The sequence below is a fragment of the Lepidochelys kempii genome, chromosome 2 (genome assembly GCF_965140285.1).
Source record: "Lepidochelys kempii isolate rLepKem1 chromosome 2, rLepKem1.hap1, whole genome shotgun sequence".
Taxonomy (NCBI): Eukaryota; Metazoa; Chordata; order Testudines; family Cheloniidae; genus Lepidochelys; species Lepidochelys kempii.
The window spans coordinates 107370317-107384910 of NC_136381.1; the positions used below are offsets into that span (position 1 = coordinate 107370317).

The following is a 14594-nucleotide window of genomic DNA, read 5'->3' on the forward strand; positions in this document are numbered from 1 at the left end:
GCGGAGGTCCCCAAAGTGTGGGGCATGCTCCCTATAGGGGCACGGAGGAACATTCAGGAGGTCACGGCGGGACCTGGGCCAGCCCCCATGGGTGTTGGGAAGGAGTGCTACCCAGCCCTTCCCTGCCTCCAGTTCTGCTCCAGTTCTGCCCTCAGCCACATCCCCAGCGTCAGTGAGGCTCTGTGCCCGACCCTGTGCCAGCCCCCAAACTTGGCTGCTAGCAACAGCTCTGTTCCCAGCCTGGGGCACGGCCAGGAGTGGAGCAGCACCTGGCCATGGGCCCAGCTACCAGCCCCCACCGCACCCCAGCTGTGGCTCTGCTCACACCCTCTGCCCCTAGCTGCGGCCCTGCTCCTGACCCCAGATCCACCCCCAGCTGCAGCTCCGGGCTCAGCCTCCTTACCCCTGTCCACGTCTCCCCTCTCTGCCTCCCAGAGCCACGGCCCCACTCCCAGCCCAGTTCCAGAAGAGTGGGGGGTATGGACAGGGATAAGGGGGGGCACAACCCTCAAAAGTTTGGGGACGCTGTTGTATGGACTACTTAAATCAGAGGTGGGCAAACTACGGCCTGCACACCACATACGGCCCTCGGGACCATCCTGCCTGGCCCTTGAGCTCCAGGCCGGGGAGGCTAGTCCCCAGCCCCTCCCCCACTGTCCTCCCTCCCCCGGAGCCACACCACCGTGCAGGCAGTGTGGCTGGCTCCGGCCGGGTAGCGCAGCTGCCAGTCCTGGTGCTCTGAGTGGCATGGTAAGGGGGTGGGGGGTCGGATAAGGGGCAGTAGGTCGCGGGGGGGGGGGGGGTTTGCATAGGTGTGGGAGTCCCGGGGGGCCTGTCAGGGGGTGGAGGTGTGGATAGGGGTCGGGGACAGGGAGCGGGGGGGCTGGATAGGGGGTAAGGTTCCAAGGGGGCGGTTAGGGGTGGGGGATCCCAAGAGGGGGTGGTCAGGGACAAGGAGCAGGTGGGGTTGGATGGGTTAAGGGTTCTTAGGGGGGCAGTCAGGGGGTGGGAAGTGGGCGGATAGGGGGCGGGGGCCAGGCTGTTTGGGGAGGCGCAGCCTTCCTGACCCGGCCCTCCATACAGTTTCGCCAGAGCAGCCTGGTGGCTTCACGGCCTAGGCAGCTGTGCACATGCCTAATGTCTGAAATGTAGATACCGAAGGGACTTTGTCTGGTGCCTAGTTTTGCGCCAGTAGTGAAAGTTGAGGGTGCTGCATGCCAGAAATACTCTGGACTTTACAAGATTGAGTCCCTTAACTACTCTGTGCCTCATTTTCCTATCTATAAAATGAGGATAATACTTTACTAGCTGTCAGGGATGTTGTTAATTCACTAATATTTATGAAACATTCAGCTACTTGGGTGTTTAAAGCTTATAAACAGACATATGGTTATTATTGGTTGTATTTATCTTCAAATGGGAACCAGTACATCTGTTAACTGAGTACTGGAATGGAACTCAGAACTTCTGGATTCTGTTCCCATCTCTTCTACTAACTCATTGTGTAACTATAGGGAGATTACTTACGTGCTCCATGCTTCTGTTTCCCAAACTATAAAACTAAGTTAATGATACTTACCCACTTTCCTAAAGTGCTCTGAGATCTTTAGGCTAGATATAAGTATACAAGCACAAAGTATAGTTTTTCTATGTAGACATTAGAGATTACATAGCACTGATTTGTGCTATTGAGGCAGACCATATTTTTTAGAATACAAAATCAATTAATAAGAGTTTTCGGTTACAAGTCTCACCTTCTAGATACAACACATTTGCAATCCAGTAACAGTAGTACTGGGACCCATGTTTCCAGCAGTATGGGCCCAATTAGGGTAACCAGATGTCCTGTTTTTATCGGGACAGTCCCAGGTTTTGGGACTGTTTGTTATTTAGGCCCCTATTACTCGCCACCCCGTCCCATTTTTTTCACAGTTGCTATCTGGTCACCCTAGGCCCAATCCTGTTTCCATGAAAGTCAATGAATGACAAAGCTCCTACAGATTTCATTGGACTTAGGATCAGGCCCTATTACACCAAATATAAATGATGCAGAAGTTAAAACTGATTCATCATGGTTCAATTAATCATCAATCACAACAAAGTGGAATGTGTAGGCAGGGCAAAAATCTAACCCACCTTCTTGTGACTTGCATTTGGTACAGCTTTACACATCTTGTCCAGCTTTAATAACAATAGAAAGGGGAAGCTGTTATACACAGTGAATGCCATGTATAATCAAGTACTAAATACTGATGCGGTAACTTCTGTGGCAACCTCCAGTTTCTTTTTTCTCTTTTCCTACAGTAAGCTGCCAGCAAGTACTAAACTTTCTCTATTAGACACACTCTCTTTCTCTAGGTTTAACTGGCTGCATTCCAGCACTTGGTAATTCTCCAGTAAAGATTACTTTCACAAAAATAGTTCCAAATGGGACTCAATTTTACTAACAAGGGTTGTGGTCTGGAAACAGGACACACCTTTTTGAAGATTTACATTCAATTTCAGAAAGTTAAGGAATTCCCCAATCATTTAGGGCATATTGCCAAAGATAAGTACCTACATTAATGAATGAAAAACGGGCATAGACACAAATAGCAGGTGTAATGTCCAAATACAAACCGGGTAATTTCATGCTTATCTATATATTTGCATACATTTAGACCCCAATATTACAAACACATAGGCATGTAAATAACTTTACAGACATACTTACTCCCACTGAACTAATTCGGACTACTCATGTCTGTAAAGTTACTCTCACGCAAGATCAGAGCCTTAATTTGTGCTTTCAAATTTTGTAGGCACAGCTTAGATGACTGAAGTTTTCTCTCAGTGTTCAATTAAACCCAAGACCAAGACTGAATATCCACAAAATGTTGTTAATATTAAAAAAATGTTAGCGTATTCAGAATTTCTTAACTGCCACCATCTGGTATTTGGAAAATCCACATTCAGGCATATATTCGTGTTCAAATGAACATCAAAACTTGAAACCAGTGGGAATTGTATCCAGAGATCACACCCCCATCAATTTATTTATTTAAATAAATGTAAAGAAACTGGCTTAACGTAGTCACAAGTAAAAACAAAACATTGAAGATCTCAAAAGACTCACTCATATCTCATTGTTTTTAAGCAATTCTTATCTTGAAGTTAAAATGACTATCAGACAACATTTCAGCAATATCTACCTTCCTCGGAGCTTTGTGTCTGTGTTTAGAGACATCCCTCCATAATTGAACATATAGAAAAATGTACATTTTTATGGTAGTGATTTTTTCATTTCCTTTCATTTATTCAGCTGGGAAGAGGAAATGAAAAAATATGAGCAATGGTGTCTGATGTACTGTAAACTACATCTATTTCTGGCAGGGGCTAGCAACATGAACTGTCCTTACGTTAGGTAAAGGGGACATATTTCCTGCTCCCATTTTCTTTGTTCTGATTTATTCAAATACCCAAAGGCTAATTCTATGAAGTGCAAAAGAAATATAAAAGCATTTTAGCCCGAGCTATAGGCTGGCTACCAATTGGTAAATTAATTTTACCATGCATTTCTCTGTCTCCTAGGATATGATCTACTTCAGAGAAAACTGTTGCCTTTTGCTATGCTACCTACTCTCTCCTTTGTACCTCTGTTCATCTTCTACTACTCACCTAGGAACACTTCAGTTCCCTTGCTCAGACTGTGTGTGTGTTTGGGGCAGGGTGAGGGAGAGCACAGAATAGGTTGTTATGCCACATCCCAACTTCTTGCGTTTGCCTGCTGAGGAAAAATTGCAGCTTGCTTTTTTGCCTCCCACCCCCACCCCCCACCCTTTGAGCAGCGTTCATGTAATTTGCTGAATGGTTGAATTTTGTCATCAGAAGTAACTCAAACCATCACCATCTTCCCCATTCACTTCATTGGCACACTGTAATCTTATTAGTGGAAACAGAGTAAGTGAGCATAGGCACTGACTCTGTGGGTGCTCTGGGGCTGGAGCACCCACGGGGAAAAATTAGTGGAAAATTTAGGAAAAATTGGTGCAGAGCGCCCACCAGCAGCCAAGCTCCCTGCCCCGACCCCGCTCACCTCCTCCTCCGCCTCCTCCACGAGCGTGCCATGTCCCAGCTCCTTGCCTACCTCCCAGTGCTTACCGCTGCCAAACAGCTGTAGCAAGCTCCTGGCGGGAGGGGGGAAGAGCGGGAATGTGGCGCGCTCAGGGGAGGCAGTGGGGAAGGAGTCGAATAGGGACAGGGAGGGGGCGGAGACTTTGGGGAAGGGTGGATCCAGGGCGGGGCTAGGGGCAGAGGGGAGTCGAAGACCCACCAGCGCTATTAGATGTTGGTGCTTACGTAAGTGAGCAGGAGTATACAGAAAGACTAGCACTTTTGGGGTCATTGAAATACTTGTTCACATGCACAAAAGTCAGTGACCTGTAGAGAAGCCATAATGTCTTGGGGTTTTTATTGACATTGTTTTCATTTAAAAAACAAAAACAATTACTGGAGATCAAAATTTTAGGCAGAGCCTTTTCCTGGAAATTGCTACATTCATGCCAACTTGGAAAATTATGATATAGATACTAGTCAAAGTACCATAATGTTTAAGAAAAACAATACAGCAGACATTTCTGTGCATTTTTATCCAATCTGCCATCAGGAAATACTTTACCAAGCATAAAAATGAAAGGTATTTACTGCCACTATTTAATAGCAATAGTTCCACAAAAATTCTCTTTTACTGTCAAACAACACAACACTTATTATGTAAGCACTTTTCTTCTTTTAATAAATGATAGGGTTGGTTTACACTGAAGAGTTCAGATCATTTATGAAATCACACCAGTAAATGAATGACAGTGTGAGTCATCAAAAATGCTAAGATCACTCAAGCTGGTACATCAAAGCAGCTTTAAAACTCATTTTAATATTCCATACATTGCATGTTGCAGAAGGGAGAATGTAGAATATGAAATATTGAATGTGCATTTATATCCTGTGGATTGTGTTGGGTGCTAAATGACCCACATATCCAGAAAATTTCCTAGTTACCAATATATTTCAGTATCAACCTCTCCCTACCTGACCTAGTAACTTCATTTACAAGTTTATCATTATTGTAAGAAAGTTATTGCTGAACATTTATTATTTGTGTTACCGTAGTGCTTGGAAGCCCCAGTCATGGCCCAGTACTCCACTATAGATACTGTACAAACTCAGAACTAAAAAAAGGCCTTTGCCCTAAAGAGCTTACAATCTATGTGAGATGAAACAGTTTACAAAACCTAGTCTTTATCATAGTCTATCTCTTTATAACTTATTTCTTATTATTGCTAACATAGGAATACATCCTGCAACATTAACATACTATTATTGTGCTCCTGATAAGCATCATGCACCATTTGCACGGTCAAGCCTATAAGCAGGCATGATGATGGGTTTTTTCTTTTTTCATAGATTCATAGATCCCAAGGCCAGAAGAAACCATTGTGATCATCTAGTCTGATACCTGTATATCACAGGCCATAGAACTTTCCCAAACTAATTCCTAGAGCAGAGTTTTTCCTGTTAGAAAAACTGCCAATCTTGATTTAAAAATTGTCAGTGATGAAGAATCCTTCATTATAGTAAATTGTTCCAATCGTTAATTACTCTCACCATTCAAAATGTATGCCTTATTTCCAGAAGGAAGTAGCACTGATACGCTTCCCCGGGACCCATTTTTCAGGAGGTTTCCAGCCCAATTTTGCTGACAAAGAAAGGTTCAGATAAAAGTTTAGAAACTTATCTGAGCTAAGTGCTTATCCAACCCAAAACAAACCTCTGAACTTTTTTGAGGCACATCAATCATTCTGAACCTACAGAGCCTGTACTGTGACCTTATATGACAAAAGCTGCTTAAATTAATGTGCCTTGACATAATACCTGTGGGAGAATCAGTGCATTCTCTGTGGTCCCCTGCGTTAAAGCTATTGCAATAAAGCAACAGGGCAAGTCTTTTAAGCAGCTCTAGGGCTATTTGAGGTGAATCCATTCCTTGTGTGTCCCTTTTGCACCAAAGTGACAAAATAAAAACAGTAAGATCCTGTTTTTTGAGATCTGGAACTAGACAATATTTTTATCGCTATTAGAAAGCTCTCTCTCCTCTCTCTCAAGGGTCATATGAATGAAGAAAGTGCAGCATGCAGTCTGAGTTTATGGAGAGATTCGCTTTTGATCAATGGTACCATAACAAATGTACAGCAAAAGCCTAAATAAGTATTCGCAAGATGTTTTAGGGGGATCTATTTCTTTTTATTTTCACTAGCGAATCAATCTAGGTGAACAAACAATATGAAAAGAACCGGATGAAAAAAATCTAAAGGACTTTTTAAGATGGTAGATAACTGCATTTTCCTGGAGGTCATGCTTTCTGTCTCTGGGACAATGATTCTAGTTTGTGTCAGCATACCATCCTCAGAAAAGGGTCACTACTGTTCCATGGGAGAATAAAGTAGTGCCAAAATAGCCAGTGAAAAGTGAAGGGTACAGTGAAAATCCTACTACCTCTACTTAATCTCTGTCTAGGTATTTATACAATGCTCATCACCTTGGTATTTTAGCACTATACATCTCGTACCACACGGCCCCTTGGAAGAAAGGGTTGTGATTGTGGATATTGGCTTGGCACATGTTAGTGCATGAGAGACACCTATGACTATGACATATGTCTGCTCAGGGCCAAGGGGAGCAAGGTGGAGTTATATTAGGAAGTTTAGGACCCCTGCCTGAGTCTCTCGAATATACACCATACTTATCAGGGAGTGAGTCCGTAAACAACACATACACACTTCCCTGCAATCATGTTGATACAGGATGTTTTTGATGATAGGAATAATCTTACAAATAAGCAGCCACTTGCTCTTTTGAATCTACTTAAAATAAAGAATTTATTCATACCATGCACTATCTCCTGAGTTGAGCATAGTCCACAGAGATTAATTAAAGTGACCCAAAATCTGAGGGATTGGATTCTTAGGCTCTCTCTCAGGCTCTGTCACTGATCAGAGTATTAAATCTATATTTTGTATCCACTAAACAAATACTGAGAAGAGTTTTTCAGCACCTAGATGAAAGCAGTGCATTTCCTCTAGCTGTTTTAATGCTGCCATGGCTTTTTCTCATAGGAAGTCCTCTGAGAAGGTGAGTATTTGGTTCAAATGCATTTAAATAAAGAAAAACTCTATTACAGTGAACATTCACTTGGCAGATTATTTCCATGGACACATCACTATAAACCAAGCTTGCGCCATCTGCTCTACCCACTAATTACTAATGCAACCCCTCCCCCATAACTCACAGTTGCATGGTACAGTAAGATGTAAGAGATTTTCAATGCATGTGCATGTTCTTTTTCAGAAAAGCATGCATCTGCCATATTTTTCTTGTCTATTAGTTAAAAATTAAGGGAGGAGGTTACCCGTTTGATTTTATTTGCAGCACTAATGCAATTGTTTTTGCATCCTCATTTAAAACGGTAATTACTACTACACCTAGTTCAACTTAGAAGTGCCAGACATTTAAAACACAATTCATGCTTGCAGCATAGGTAAGATAGAATTGTGTTCCTAAATTGTTCCACAGCCCTGCAAAGCCCAACGGTCAGTGGTGCAAGTATGGTGGTATGGTCCAGTACGCTGTACCAGTAAGATATTTATAGCTTGTACGGCATACTGGAAAGACACAGGAGGAGCCTGCCCCCAGCCCATCCATACAGCTGTCTCCTGAGTCCTCCTGCCTGGGGTCTGTACAGCAGAAGTCTCTGGCGCAATGGGAGGACAACAGAGCTCCCCCCCAACCCCGCCCCAAGGTAACGTGGGATGGATGTGGCTCATGGGGAGAGCACGGGGGCCCCGGGTTGGAGGTAGGGAGGAATCATGTGCGGAGGGTCACATGGGGAGGTCACGTGCCCCCGCTTTGTGTCCCTCCCATGTGTGCAGCGTACCAGCAAGAAATGATTTCTATTTCCACCACTGCGAACAGTACAGCACTATATGGAACCAAAGTTAAAACGAGGTTCACTGCTGCGTAAGCTACAAGAGCACACAACTTTTAACTATGTCAGGGTCTTACAGTGTTGAAACTGTCCTGCAAAATGCTAGATTTACATAATGTAGCTGAGGCCTTACAAATTATTTTGTTTGCTTCACCCATGCAATGAAATATTTTCAGAATTAATTTCTATTAAAAAACAACTGGGAAATGAGGATTTTTCTCTAGTAAGGGGAAAGTATCCCATTCTCACTTATCTGCGTTCAAAGCATCAGGAAAACATAGCTGATACCTGTCTTAACTAGACCTGACTCTACAAAGGTAACTATTTTCATCAAAAATTTCCTAAATAAATGAAGTTTTTCAAAAAGGTTGACAGAAATGTGAAATATGCCAGAAACGTTTTCATTTTGAAGAAAAGGTCACTGTTAATTTTGAATTAACATTTTTCAAAGAACCAAACCAAGCCACATTTTAAGTCAAAATGTTAAATTTTTGTTCTGGTTAAAAATGTTAATACAAAATGAAAATTGTTTCAAAATGTCCTGTAGGAAAAACTGACTTTTTTTCATTGGAAAAGACATTTTCACACACACACAAAGTTTTGACAAAATCCTATTTTTGGTGGGAAAATTTTCCTCATGCAAAATTCCAGCCAGCTCTATGATTTGGAGGAGAGTTTTAGAAACATCTGGCAAAGGGGAAGGATGAGGAAGGGGGACAAAGTAACCAGATTTAAATGGCCGCACAAGATACCAGAATTAGAGGGTGGAGAATACTCCTGGTCTTCACTCCATAGATTACCAATTTCCACTTTCTTCTGTGTTACCACTTCCCCATAGTGGTTACCCATAGAGGTAACCCTAATGATATCATGATGCATCATACATAGGGTTTGGAAACATGTAAAGTGAGCTGTAGCTCACAAAAGCTTATGCTCAAATAAATTGGTTAGTCTCTAAGGTGCCACAAGTACTCCTTTTCTTTTTGCAAATACAGACTAACATGGCTGTTACTCTGAAACATGTAATGTGATGTTTATCACATCCTATCAATATACAAAAATCAAGAAAAAAATGTAACTAAGGTAGCTGAAAGTAAAAAACTCTTTCAGAAGAGAAGTACATTATAGGCCTTTTTTGCGTGCACACAAATGACTGTGAGAACAAATCAAGTAACACAGATATGTGAGTAACATTAATTGTGCTTGCATTTATTTGCTCCCGTATCAGCGAGAGTGGAAAAAAGTGCGGCTGAGCTGATGGTCTGCTCAAAATCAGGCCCCTAGTACCAAGCTATAGCGCTTAAAAGGAGCAAAACGGGGTGATATCAGAGGTAACTGGCCTGATTTTTTCCTCTACATTAAATTTATTTCCTTTAGAAATTAGCAACCGCCTTCCCATCCACAACTACCAAGCAGTGGGATTATCAAGATTCTCCAATGAGTACCAGCAGGAGTATTTCTCTCAAGGGAAATCCTGCCTCAATTCTCAATCACATATCCTCACAAACCCCTCTCGATTTTTTTAAAGGTGTGTGGGAGGGGAGGGTTAGTTTTTTGCCTCTACTTTGAAGGACTCTGAAATCCTTCTGATGCTGAATCTGAATTCTGAATTACTTCCTTGAGTGATCATTGCAGGAGACTGCTAAAAGAAGCAATTATGTAGAGGCAGCCTTATGGCTGGAAGAAAAAGCAGGTTTAAAGCTATGTGTCAACACTGACCATTGTTCCTATTAGGGTACAATTTTCATGATATTTAGCATGGCATGTAAAATAAGGTTAGTTAGAACATGCAATTCTAAGCCTTTCAGAGCTTATCATTCTTCAAACATTCAATAGTCATCCTTAATACATTACCTTTGGGACAACATTTGAGTAGGCCTCTGCAATCTAACACCAAGGGACCAAAGAGAAAGACCATGGCTTAAAAGCCTGGTTAAAGATTAACACAAACAGTAATAAGGAGATTCTTAGGAAAGAATCAGGACAGCTGCAGCTGAATCTCTACTACCTGCTGAGGGTTGCTAAGCAACTCAGGCCTACGACTGCCCCAAGGGCCTTTTACTTTACCATTAGGATTTTTGAGGGGGGGCGGGAAAAGGATTTTTAGTCAGACTATTGAGATGTGAATATATATTCTTTCAAATAAAGCAAAAAAAAAAAAAAAAAAAAAAAGCCCCTGTGTCAGTCAGTACTTTCAACTGCAGAGCATTCACTGTATGGAGAGATTTTTTTAAAAAAAAAAATGTAACTGACAAAATCTGGCAACAATGCACAGTTTAAAAAGTGACATTTTGACTCTTAGGGAGGAATTATTTGCAATTTGTTTTGAACAGAAGCTTAGTTCATGTCAGATGTGAACCTCCAGACAATCATTAGTTTAAACTGCCTGCTATGTGTTTAAAAAATTCAGTCAATTTAGAACTGATCTGAATTGCAAATGTAATGGTAATAAGCCATTAGGGAACAACATATCTCTTTTTTGCACTTGCAGCCCTCTGCTTTAAGGGGCCTCAATTGCACTGAAATATGAAAAAAAAAACATTTTAATCATGTGCACTGTCAACAAACATGGAAATGCTAGAGATTCAGATGTGTGAGAGAGTAGTATTCAGAGGATAAGAACTAGAAGTTGCGACATGAGTAGAGAAACACATGTGCTCCTTACTTTGAATGATATATGGTAGTAAGTCTTCCTAAAAATTAATATTCAGCCTTTTCGGTAGCATTACAACCACCTGGAATCAAGGAATAACTTGGAGCCATTTTGGAACCTCTGTGAAGTCATTTTGAAGTGTCTTGTCCAGTTGGGTCAATTTTGTTGAGGGTCATCATCATTCAACTTCTCCTAGTTTGCATGTTTCATATCCAAAGAATCCCTCCCCTTTCCTTAGTCTTGCCATTATTGGGGGATCCAACATAGTATTTTTTTAAACTTTGTATTTTATATTAAAACAATAAAAATAAACACGTAACCAACCAAAATGTATGTAAATACACACACCAGACTGAAATAGTATATAAATAAATTAATTATTTGCAAAACCTGGAAAAAACACAAAAAGAAACAAAAACCCTGAACCCATAGAGGTCAGTGCATCAATTAAAGTGATTAAATAAATATATAAGTGAGAATATAACCTGTGAGTATCAGGAACTAATAAATATTAAACTTCAAAAATATGCAATAGCTTAATGCATGACCAGACATCCTTGTATTTTTTTCAAGTGTTTCTATTAGACTGAGTCATTTTTTCTATTAATGCAGTAGTAGAGAACTCACTAAACCAGTCTGTGTCTGAGGGAGGAATTGCAGATTTCCATTTTCTCAAAATAACTGTCTTGGCCACTAAAAGTTACTGCAATCCATTTTTTAATGTTAATTGGTGATGCCAGCTCATCCAGCACCACTAAAATACACAGTATTTGAGAAGGAAAGATAGTGACACTTACATTTTTTGAGTGAGTGCTGAATATGGTGTTCCAGAATACATGCATTTTGGACAGGTATAGAGGATGTGTGAAAGGTTGGCATGTGGTTGTTTGTATCTCCAACATTCGCTGTGTGGTGTCAATCTAGCCTTAAACATTCTGTTACTAAACAGTTGTACCTGTTTAATGTTGTGTTCTGGAAGAATCACAAGGATAAAAAACTTGAAATATCTTTCACGTTAAGCCATATATCCTCCTAGGTTTCCGTTGAGATAGTAAGGCTAAGTTCTTTTTCCCATTTTTCTTTGAGCCCGAGTGGGTAATGCAAAGTATTAAGCCACCTATAGTTAATTCCTACAAAATGAGTTTTGTTTCCATATTTAACATGTTCTTCTAGAGGTGAGGGAGTTGAAATGGACTAATTGTCCCCTATCCTTGCATGAATCCTTGAGCATAGCCCCTAAAAGAAGGACCTGTGTGACAGCCCTGAGGTTAATATTTGTTACACATGTAATCAAAGGAGGCCAGCCTATCATCTTGTATTATATCTTTAATTTTTGTATCCAAATTGTCTTAATCGTGGAGCTGGCCTTGATTCTGGGGTGCAGGTTATCCGATAGCAGTACAGAAAGAGAATTAGTAAGATCTGATGCTATAATTATCCCAACACATTGCTCCATGTAGATGCAAAGATAGGATTTTTCCTTAAGGATGTGGTTAGCCTCTTAAGGTATATAAAAGAGGAAAGAAAACCAAACGGCATGGCTAAGCTTTTTTAAACTCAAACCAGGCTGGTGTGTATACTGAGCCACTGGAGGGGAACCACCTTACCATAGGACACATTTAGAATCCTAGATAGGAAGAGACAGTATTTTTATACTGCCTCACAGACCTGAAAATAGCAGACAAAACTCAAATTACTTCCAGGTTTCTCAAGTCCACAACTTCCAGTGAGTATGTGATATTACATGCTAGCTGATAAAGTCAGACACCTGCCAAATTCAATCAGACTCCTATGGGTGATAGTGAATTTCAGCAGAGACTTGGGGCAGCTCTGTTGTCGCTTATACTGTATGTGTAGCCATGAAGAGGAAAAAATATCCCTGCACTCTAACATTCACAGCTGTATTTGCAAATAAGATTCCTGGAGTTTTGGCTCTGAGGTCCTTGTTCTTGTCTTCTAGGAGCTTTGATCTTTCTAAAATTTGCCAGAGATTATAGGAAATAATAATTTCTGAATAATAAAGACAAATTACTACATATTTGACTTTTACATTTATTTTCTTTCAATATTCAAAATATTTCCTGAGGTGACTGTAACAATATAAATAAGGCTCTTACTAGGACAAATCATTCTAAGCTTTATTTTATTTTATTCAAAGATACTGTAACACTGCCAGCAGTGACTCAAGAGCCTGAATCTCAACCTTGAAGCAGACTGTTAGGAACCAGGGCAAAAACCCCAAATTGGCTGAGAGTTTTATACTTTGATGTCACCAACCAGTTATCACGTGTAAACTCTTCAGACACTATAACATCCTTAACATGGAGTCAGACAGTTCCCTTGGCTACTCCAATCTGTCTTGCCATTCAGGTGAGCAAACCTTTGTAATAGAAGGTCCCTTACACCAAGAATCAACCAATATTCAAGTCATTCTCAGTCCCAAAGGACCAGTCACTTACCCAAGGTCAATCATACATTAGATCTCAACCAAAGACTACGCTTGTAGCCAATCCTATAGTAAGCTGTATGAAAATTTATTAAATAGGAAAAGGAAATGAGAGCTATTTACTGTTCCCAGTCAATGGGAGCTGCAGGAAGCAGCAATGGACCGCAGGGATGTGCTAGCCACCACTTCCCGCAGCTCCCATTGGCCGGGAATGGCAAACCGCAGCCACAGGGAGCTGGGGACGGCCGTGCCTGCAGATGGTCAATGTAAACAAACTTTTCCCTTGAGTTAAATCTAGAGAATTTATGAATTTTGCAGCCCCCCCAATAGATCCAATAGTCCTCTATCCAAGGAGTGGGGTAAGGATTAGGCTCAGTGATGGCATATACCCTTCTAAACCTAGACAAAAGCTCATGGATTTATCATTTTTAGGTACTATTATAATAGCAAACACCCAGAGGCTTTTTGATTTAGTAATCACTCCCATGGCTAGCATGCTCTCCACCTCTTGAATTTGTCTTTGCATTTCTCCTTCAGCACAGTATGCTCTGCTAGGGGCAGGTGTGGCCCTGTAGTTTCAATGGAATGCACTATTTTGTTAGTTAAACCTGGCAGGTTGGAAAATACCTGCCTGTGGCATTCCAAAAGGGCCAACATCTCCAGCTTTTGGGTTGGGTCCAAATCCTCCCAAATCTCAATTCTCTCCTGAGAAGTCTGTTCCTTACTCTCCCTGATCACATCAATTAAAGGGGCAGTAAATGTTAACTCATCAGCACCACAGATCATTCACCAACATCTCTCTTCCGTAGTAAGCTTTCAATCTATGGACATGTACTGTTTGCACAGCTTCCCTGCCACGGGGTTTCATTATATAAGTGACCTCATTCACTCTATCACCTTGAAAGGTCCCCCCGTCCCAACAATCTTGCATCTTTTTGTTCTTCTGGAATCAACTCTGGCACCAAGTCACCTATATTAAAATATCTTTCTCCAGCATGCCTGTTATAGCATGTTTTCTGAGATACCTGACTCATTTCAAGGTCCTGATGCACAAAGCCCGTCATGGTCTTTAAAATGAATAACATACTCCCCTACAGGCTGTCCTGACTCTCCTGTTCTACCCTCCCAAGAGCCTCAAATTAAATCTAGGGGGTCTCCTCACCTTTCTCCTGTAAAGGAGAGCAAAGGGGGCAAACCCATAGACTCTTGGTGTTCACTACTGTATGTGAGTAACAAATAAGCAACACATCCCTATCACTCTCTCACCAGGTAACATACATCATCAGCGTAGACTTCAATATCCCATTGAATCTTTTTACCTGATCATTAGTTTCTGGATGATAGGGGGCAGCCTTTATATGCGTACTCCAAACAACTCCCATAACTTTTAAAAATTAAACTACAGACATTAAATTTTCACCATGGTCTGACATGATTTCCCTGGGGAAAGTAACTCTGCTAAAAATGGTAAATAG

At 41.2% G+C, this 14594-nt stretch overlaps 1 protein-coding gene across 17 annotated transcripts in view; it reads right to left on the minus strand.

The window, feature by feature from the left end:
• The window catches only part of LOC144930211 (uncharacterized), a 778762-nt gene that overhangs the window by 396201 nt on the left and 367967 nt on the right, over positions 1 to 14594 (minus strand). For 11 of the 17 annotated variants that reach the window (XR_013635332.1, XR_013635334.1, XR_013635331.1 and 8 more), the window contains one exon: positions 2137 to 2181. The exons of 2 other annotated variants lie outside the window; for them this stretch is intronic. Coding sequence is in view for 5 of the 15 variants with exons in the window: in XM_078851595.1 (XP_078707721.1) it covers positions 2137 to 2172 (36 nt within the window). In the remaining 10 variants the exon portion in view is untranslated. Of the gene's footprint in view, positions 1 to 2136; positions 2182 to 11470; positions 11741 to 14594 lie in introns of those variants that run through there. 4 more of the 17 variants (XM_078851593.1, XM_078851594.1, XM_078851598.1 and 1 more) reach the window with 1 other exon arrangement.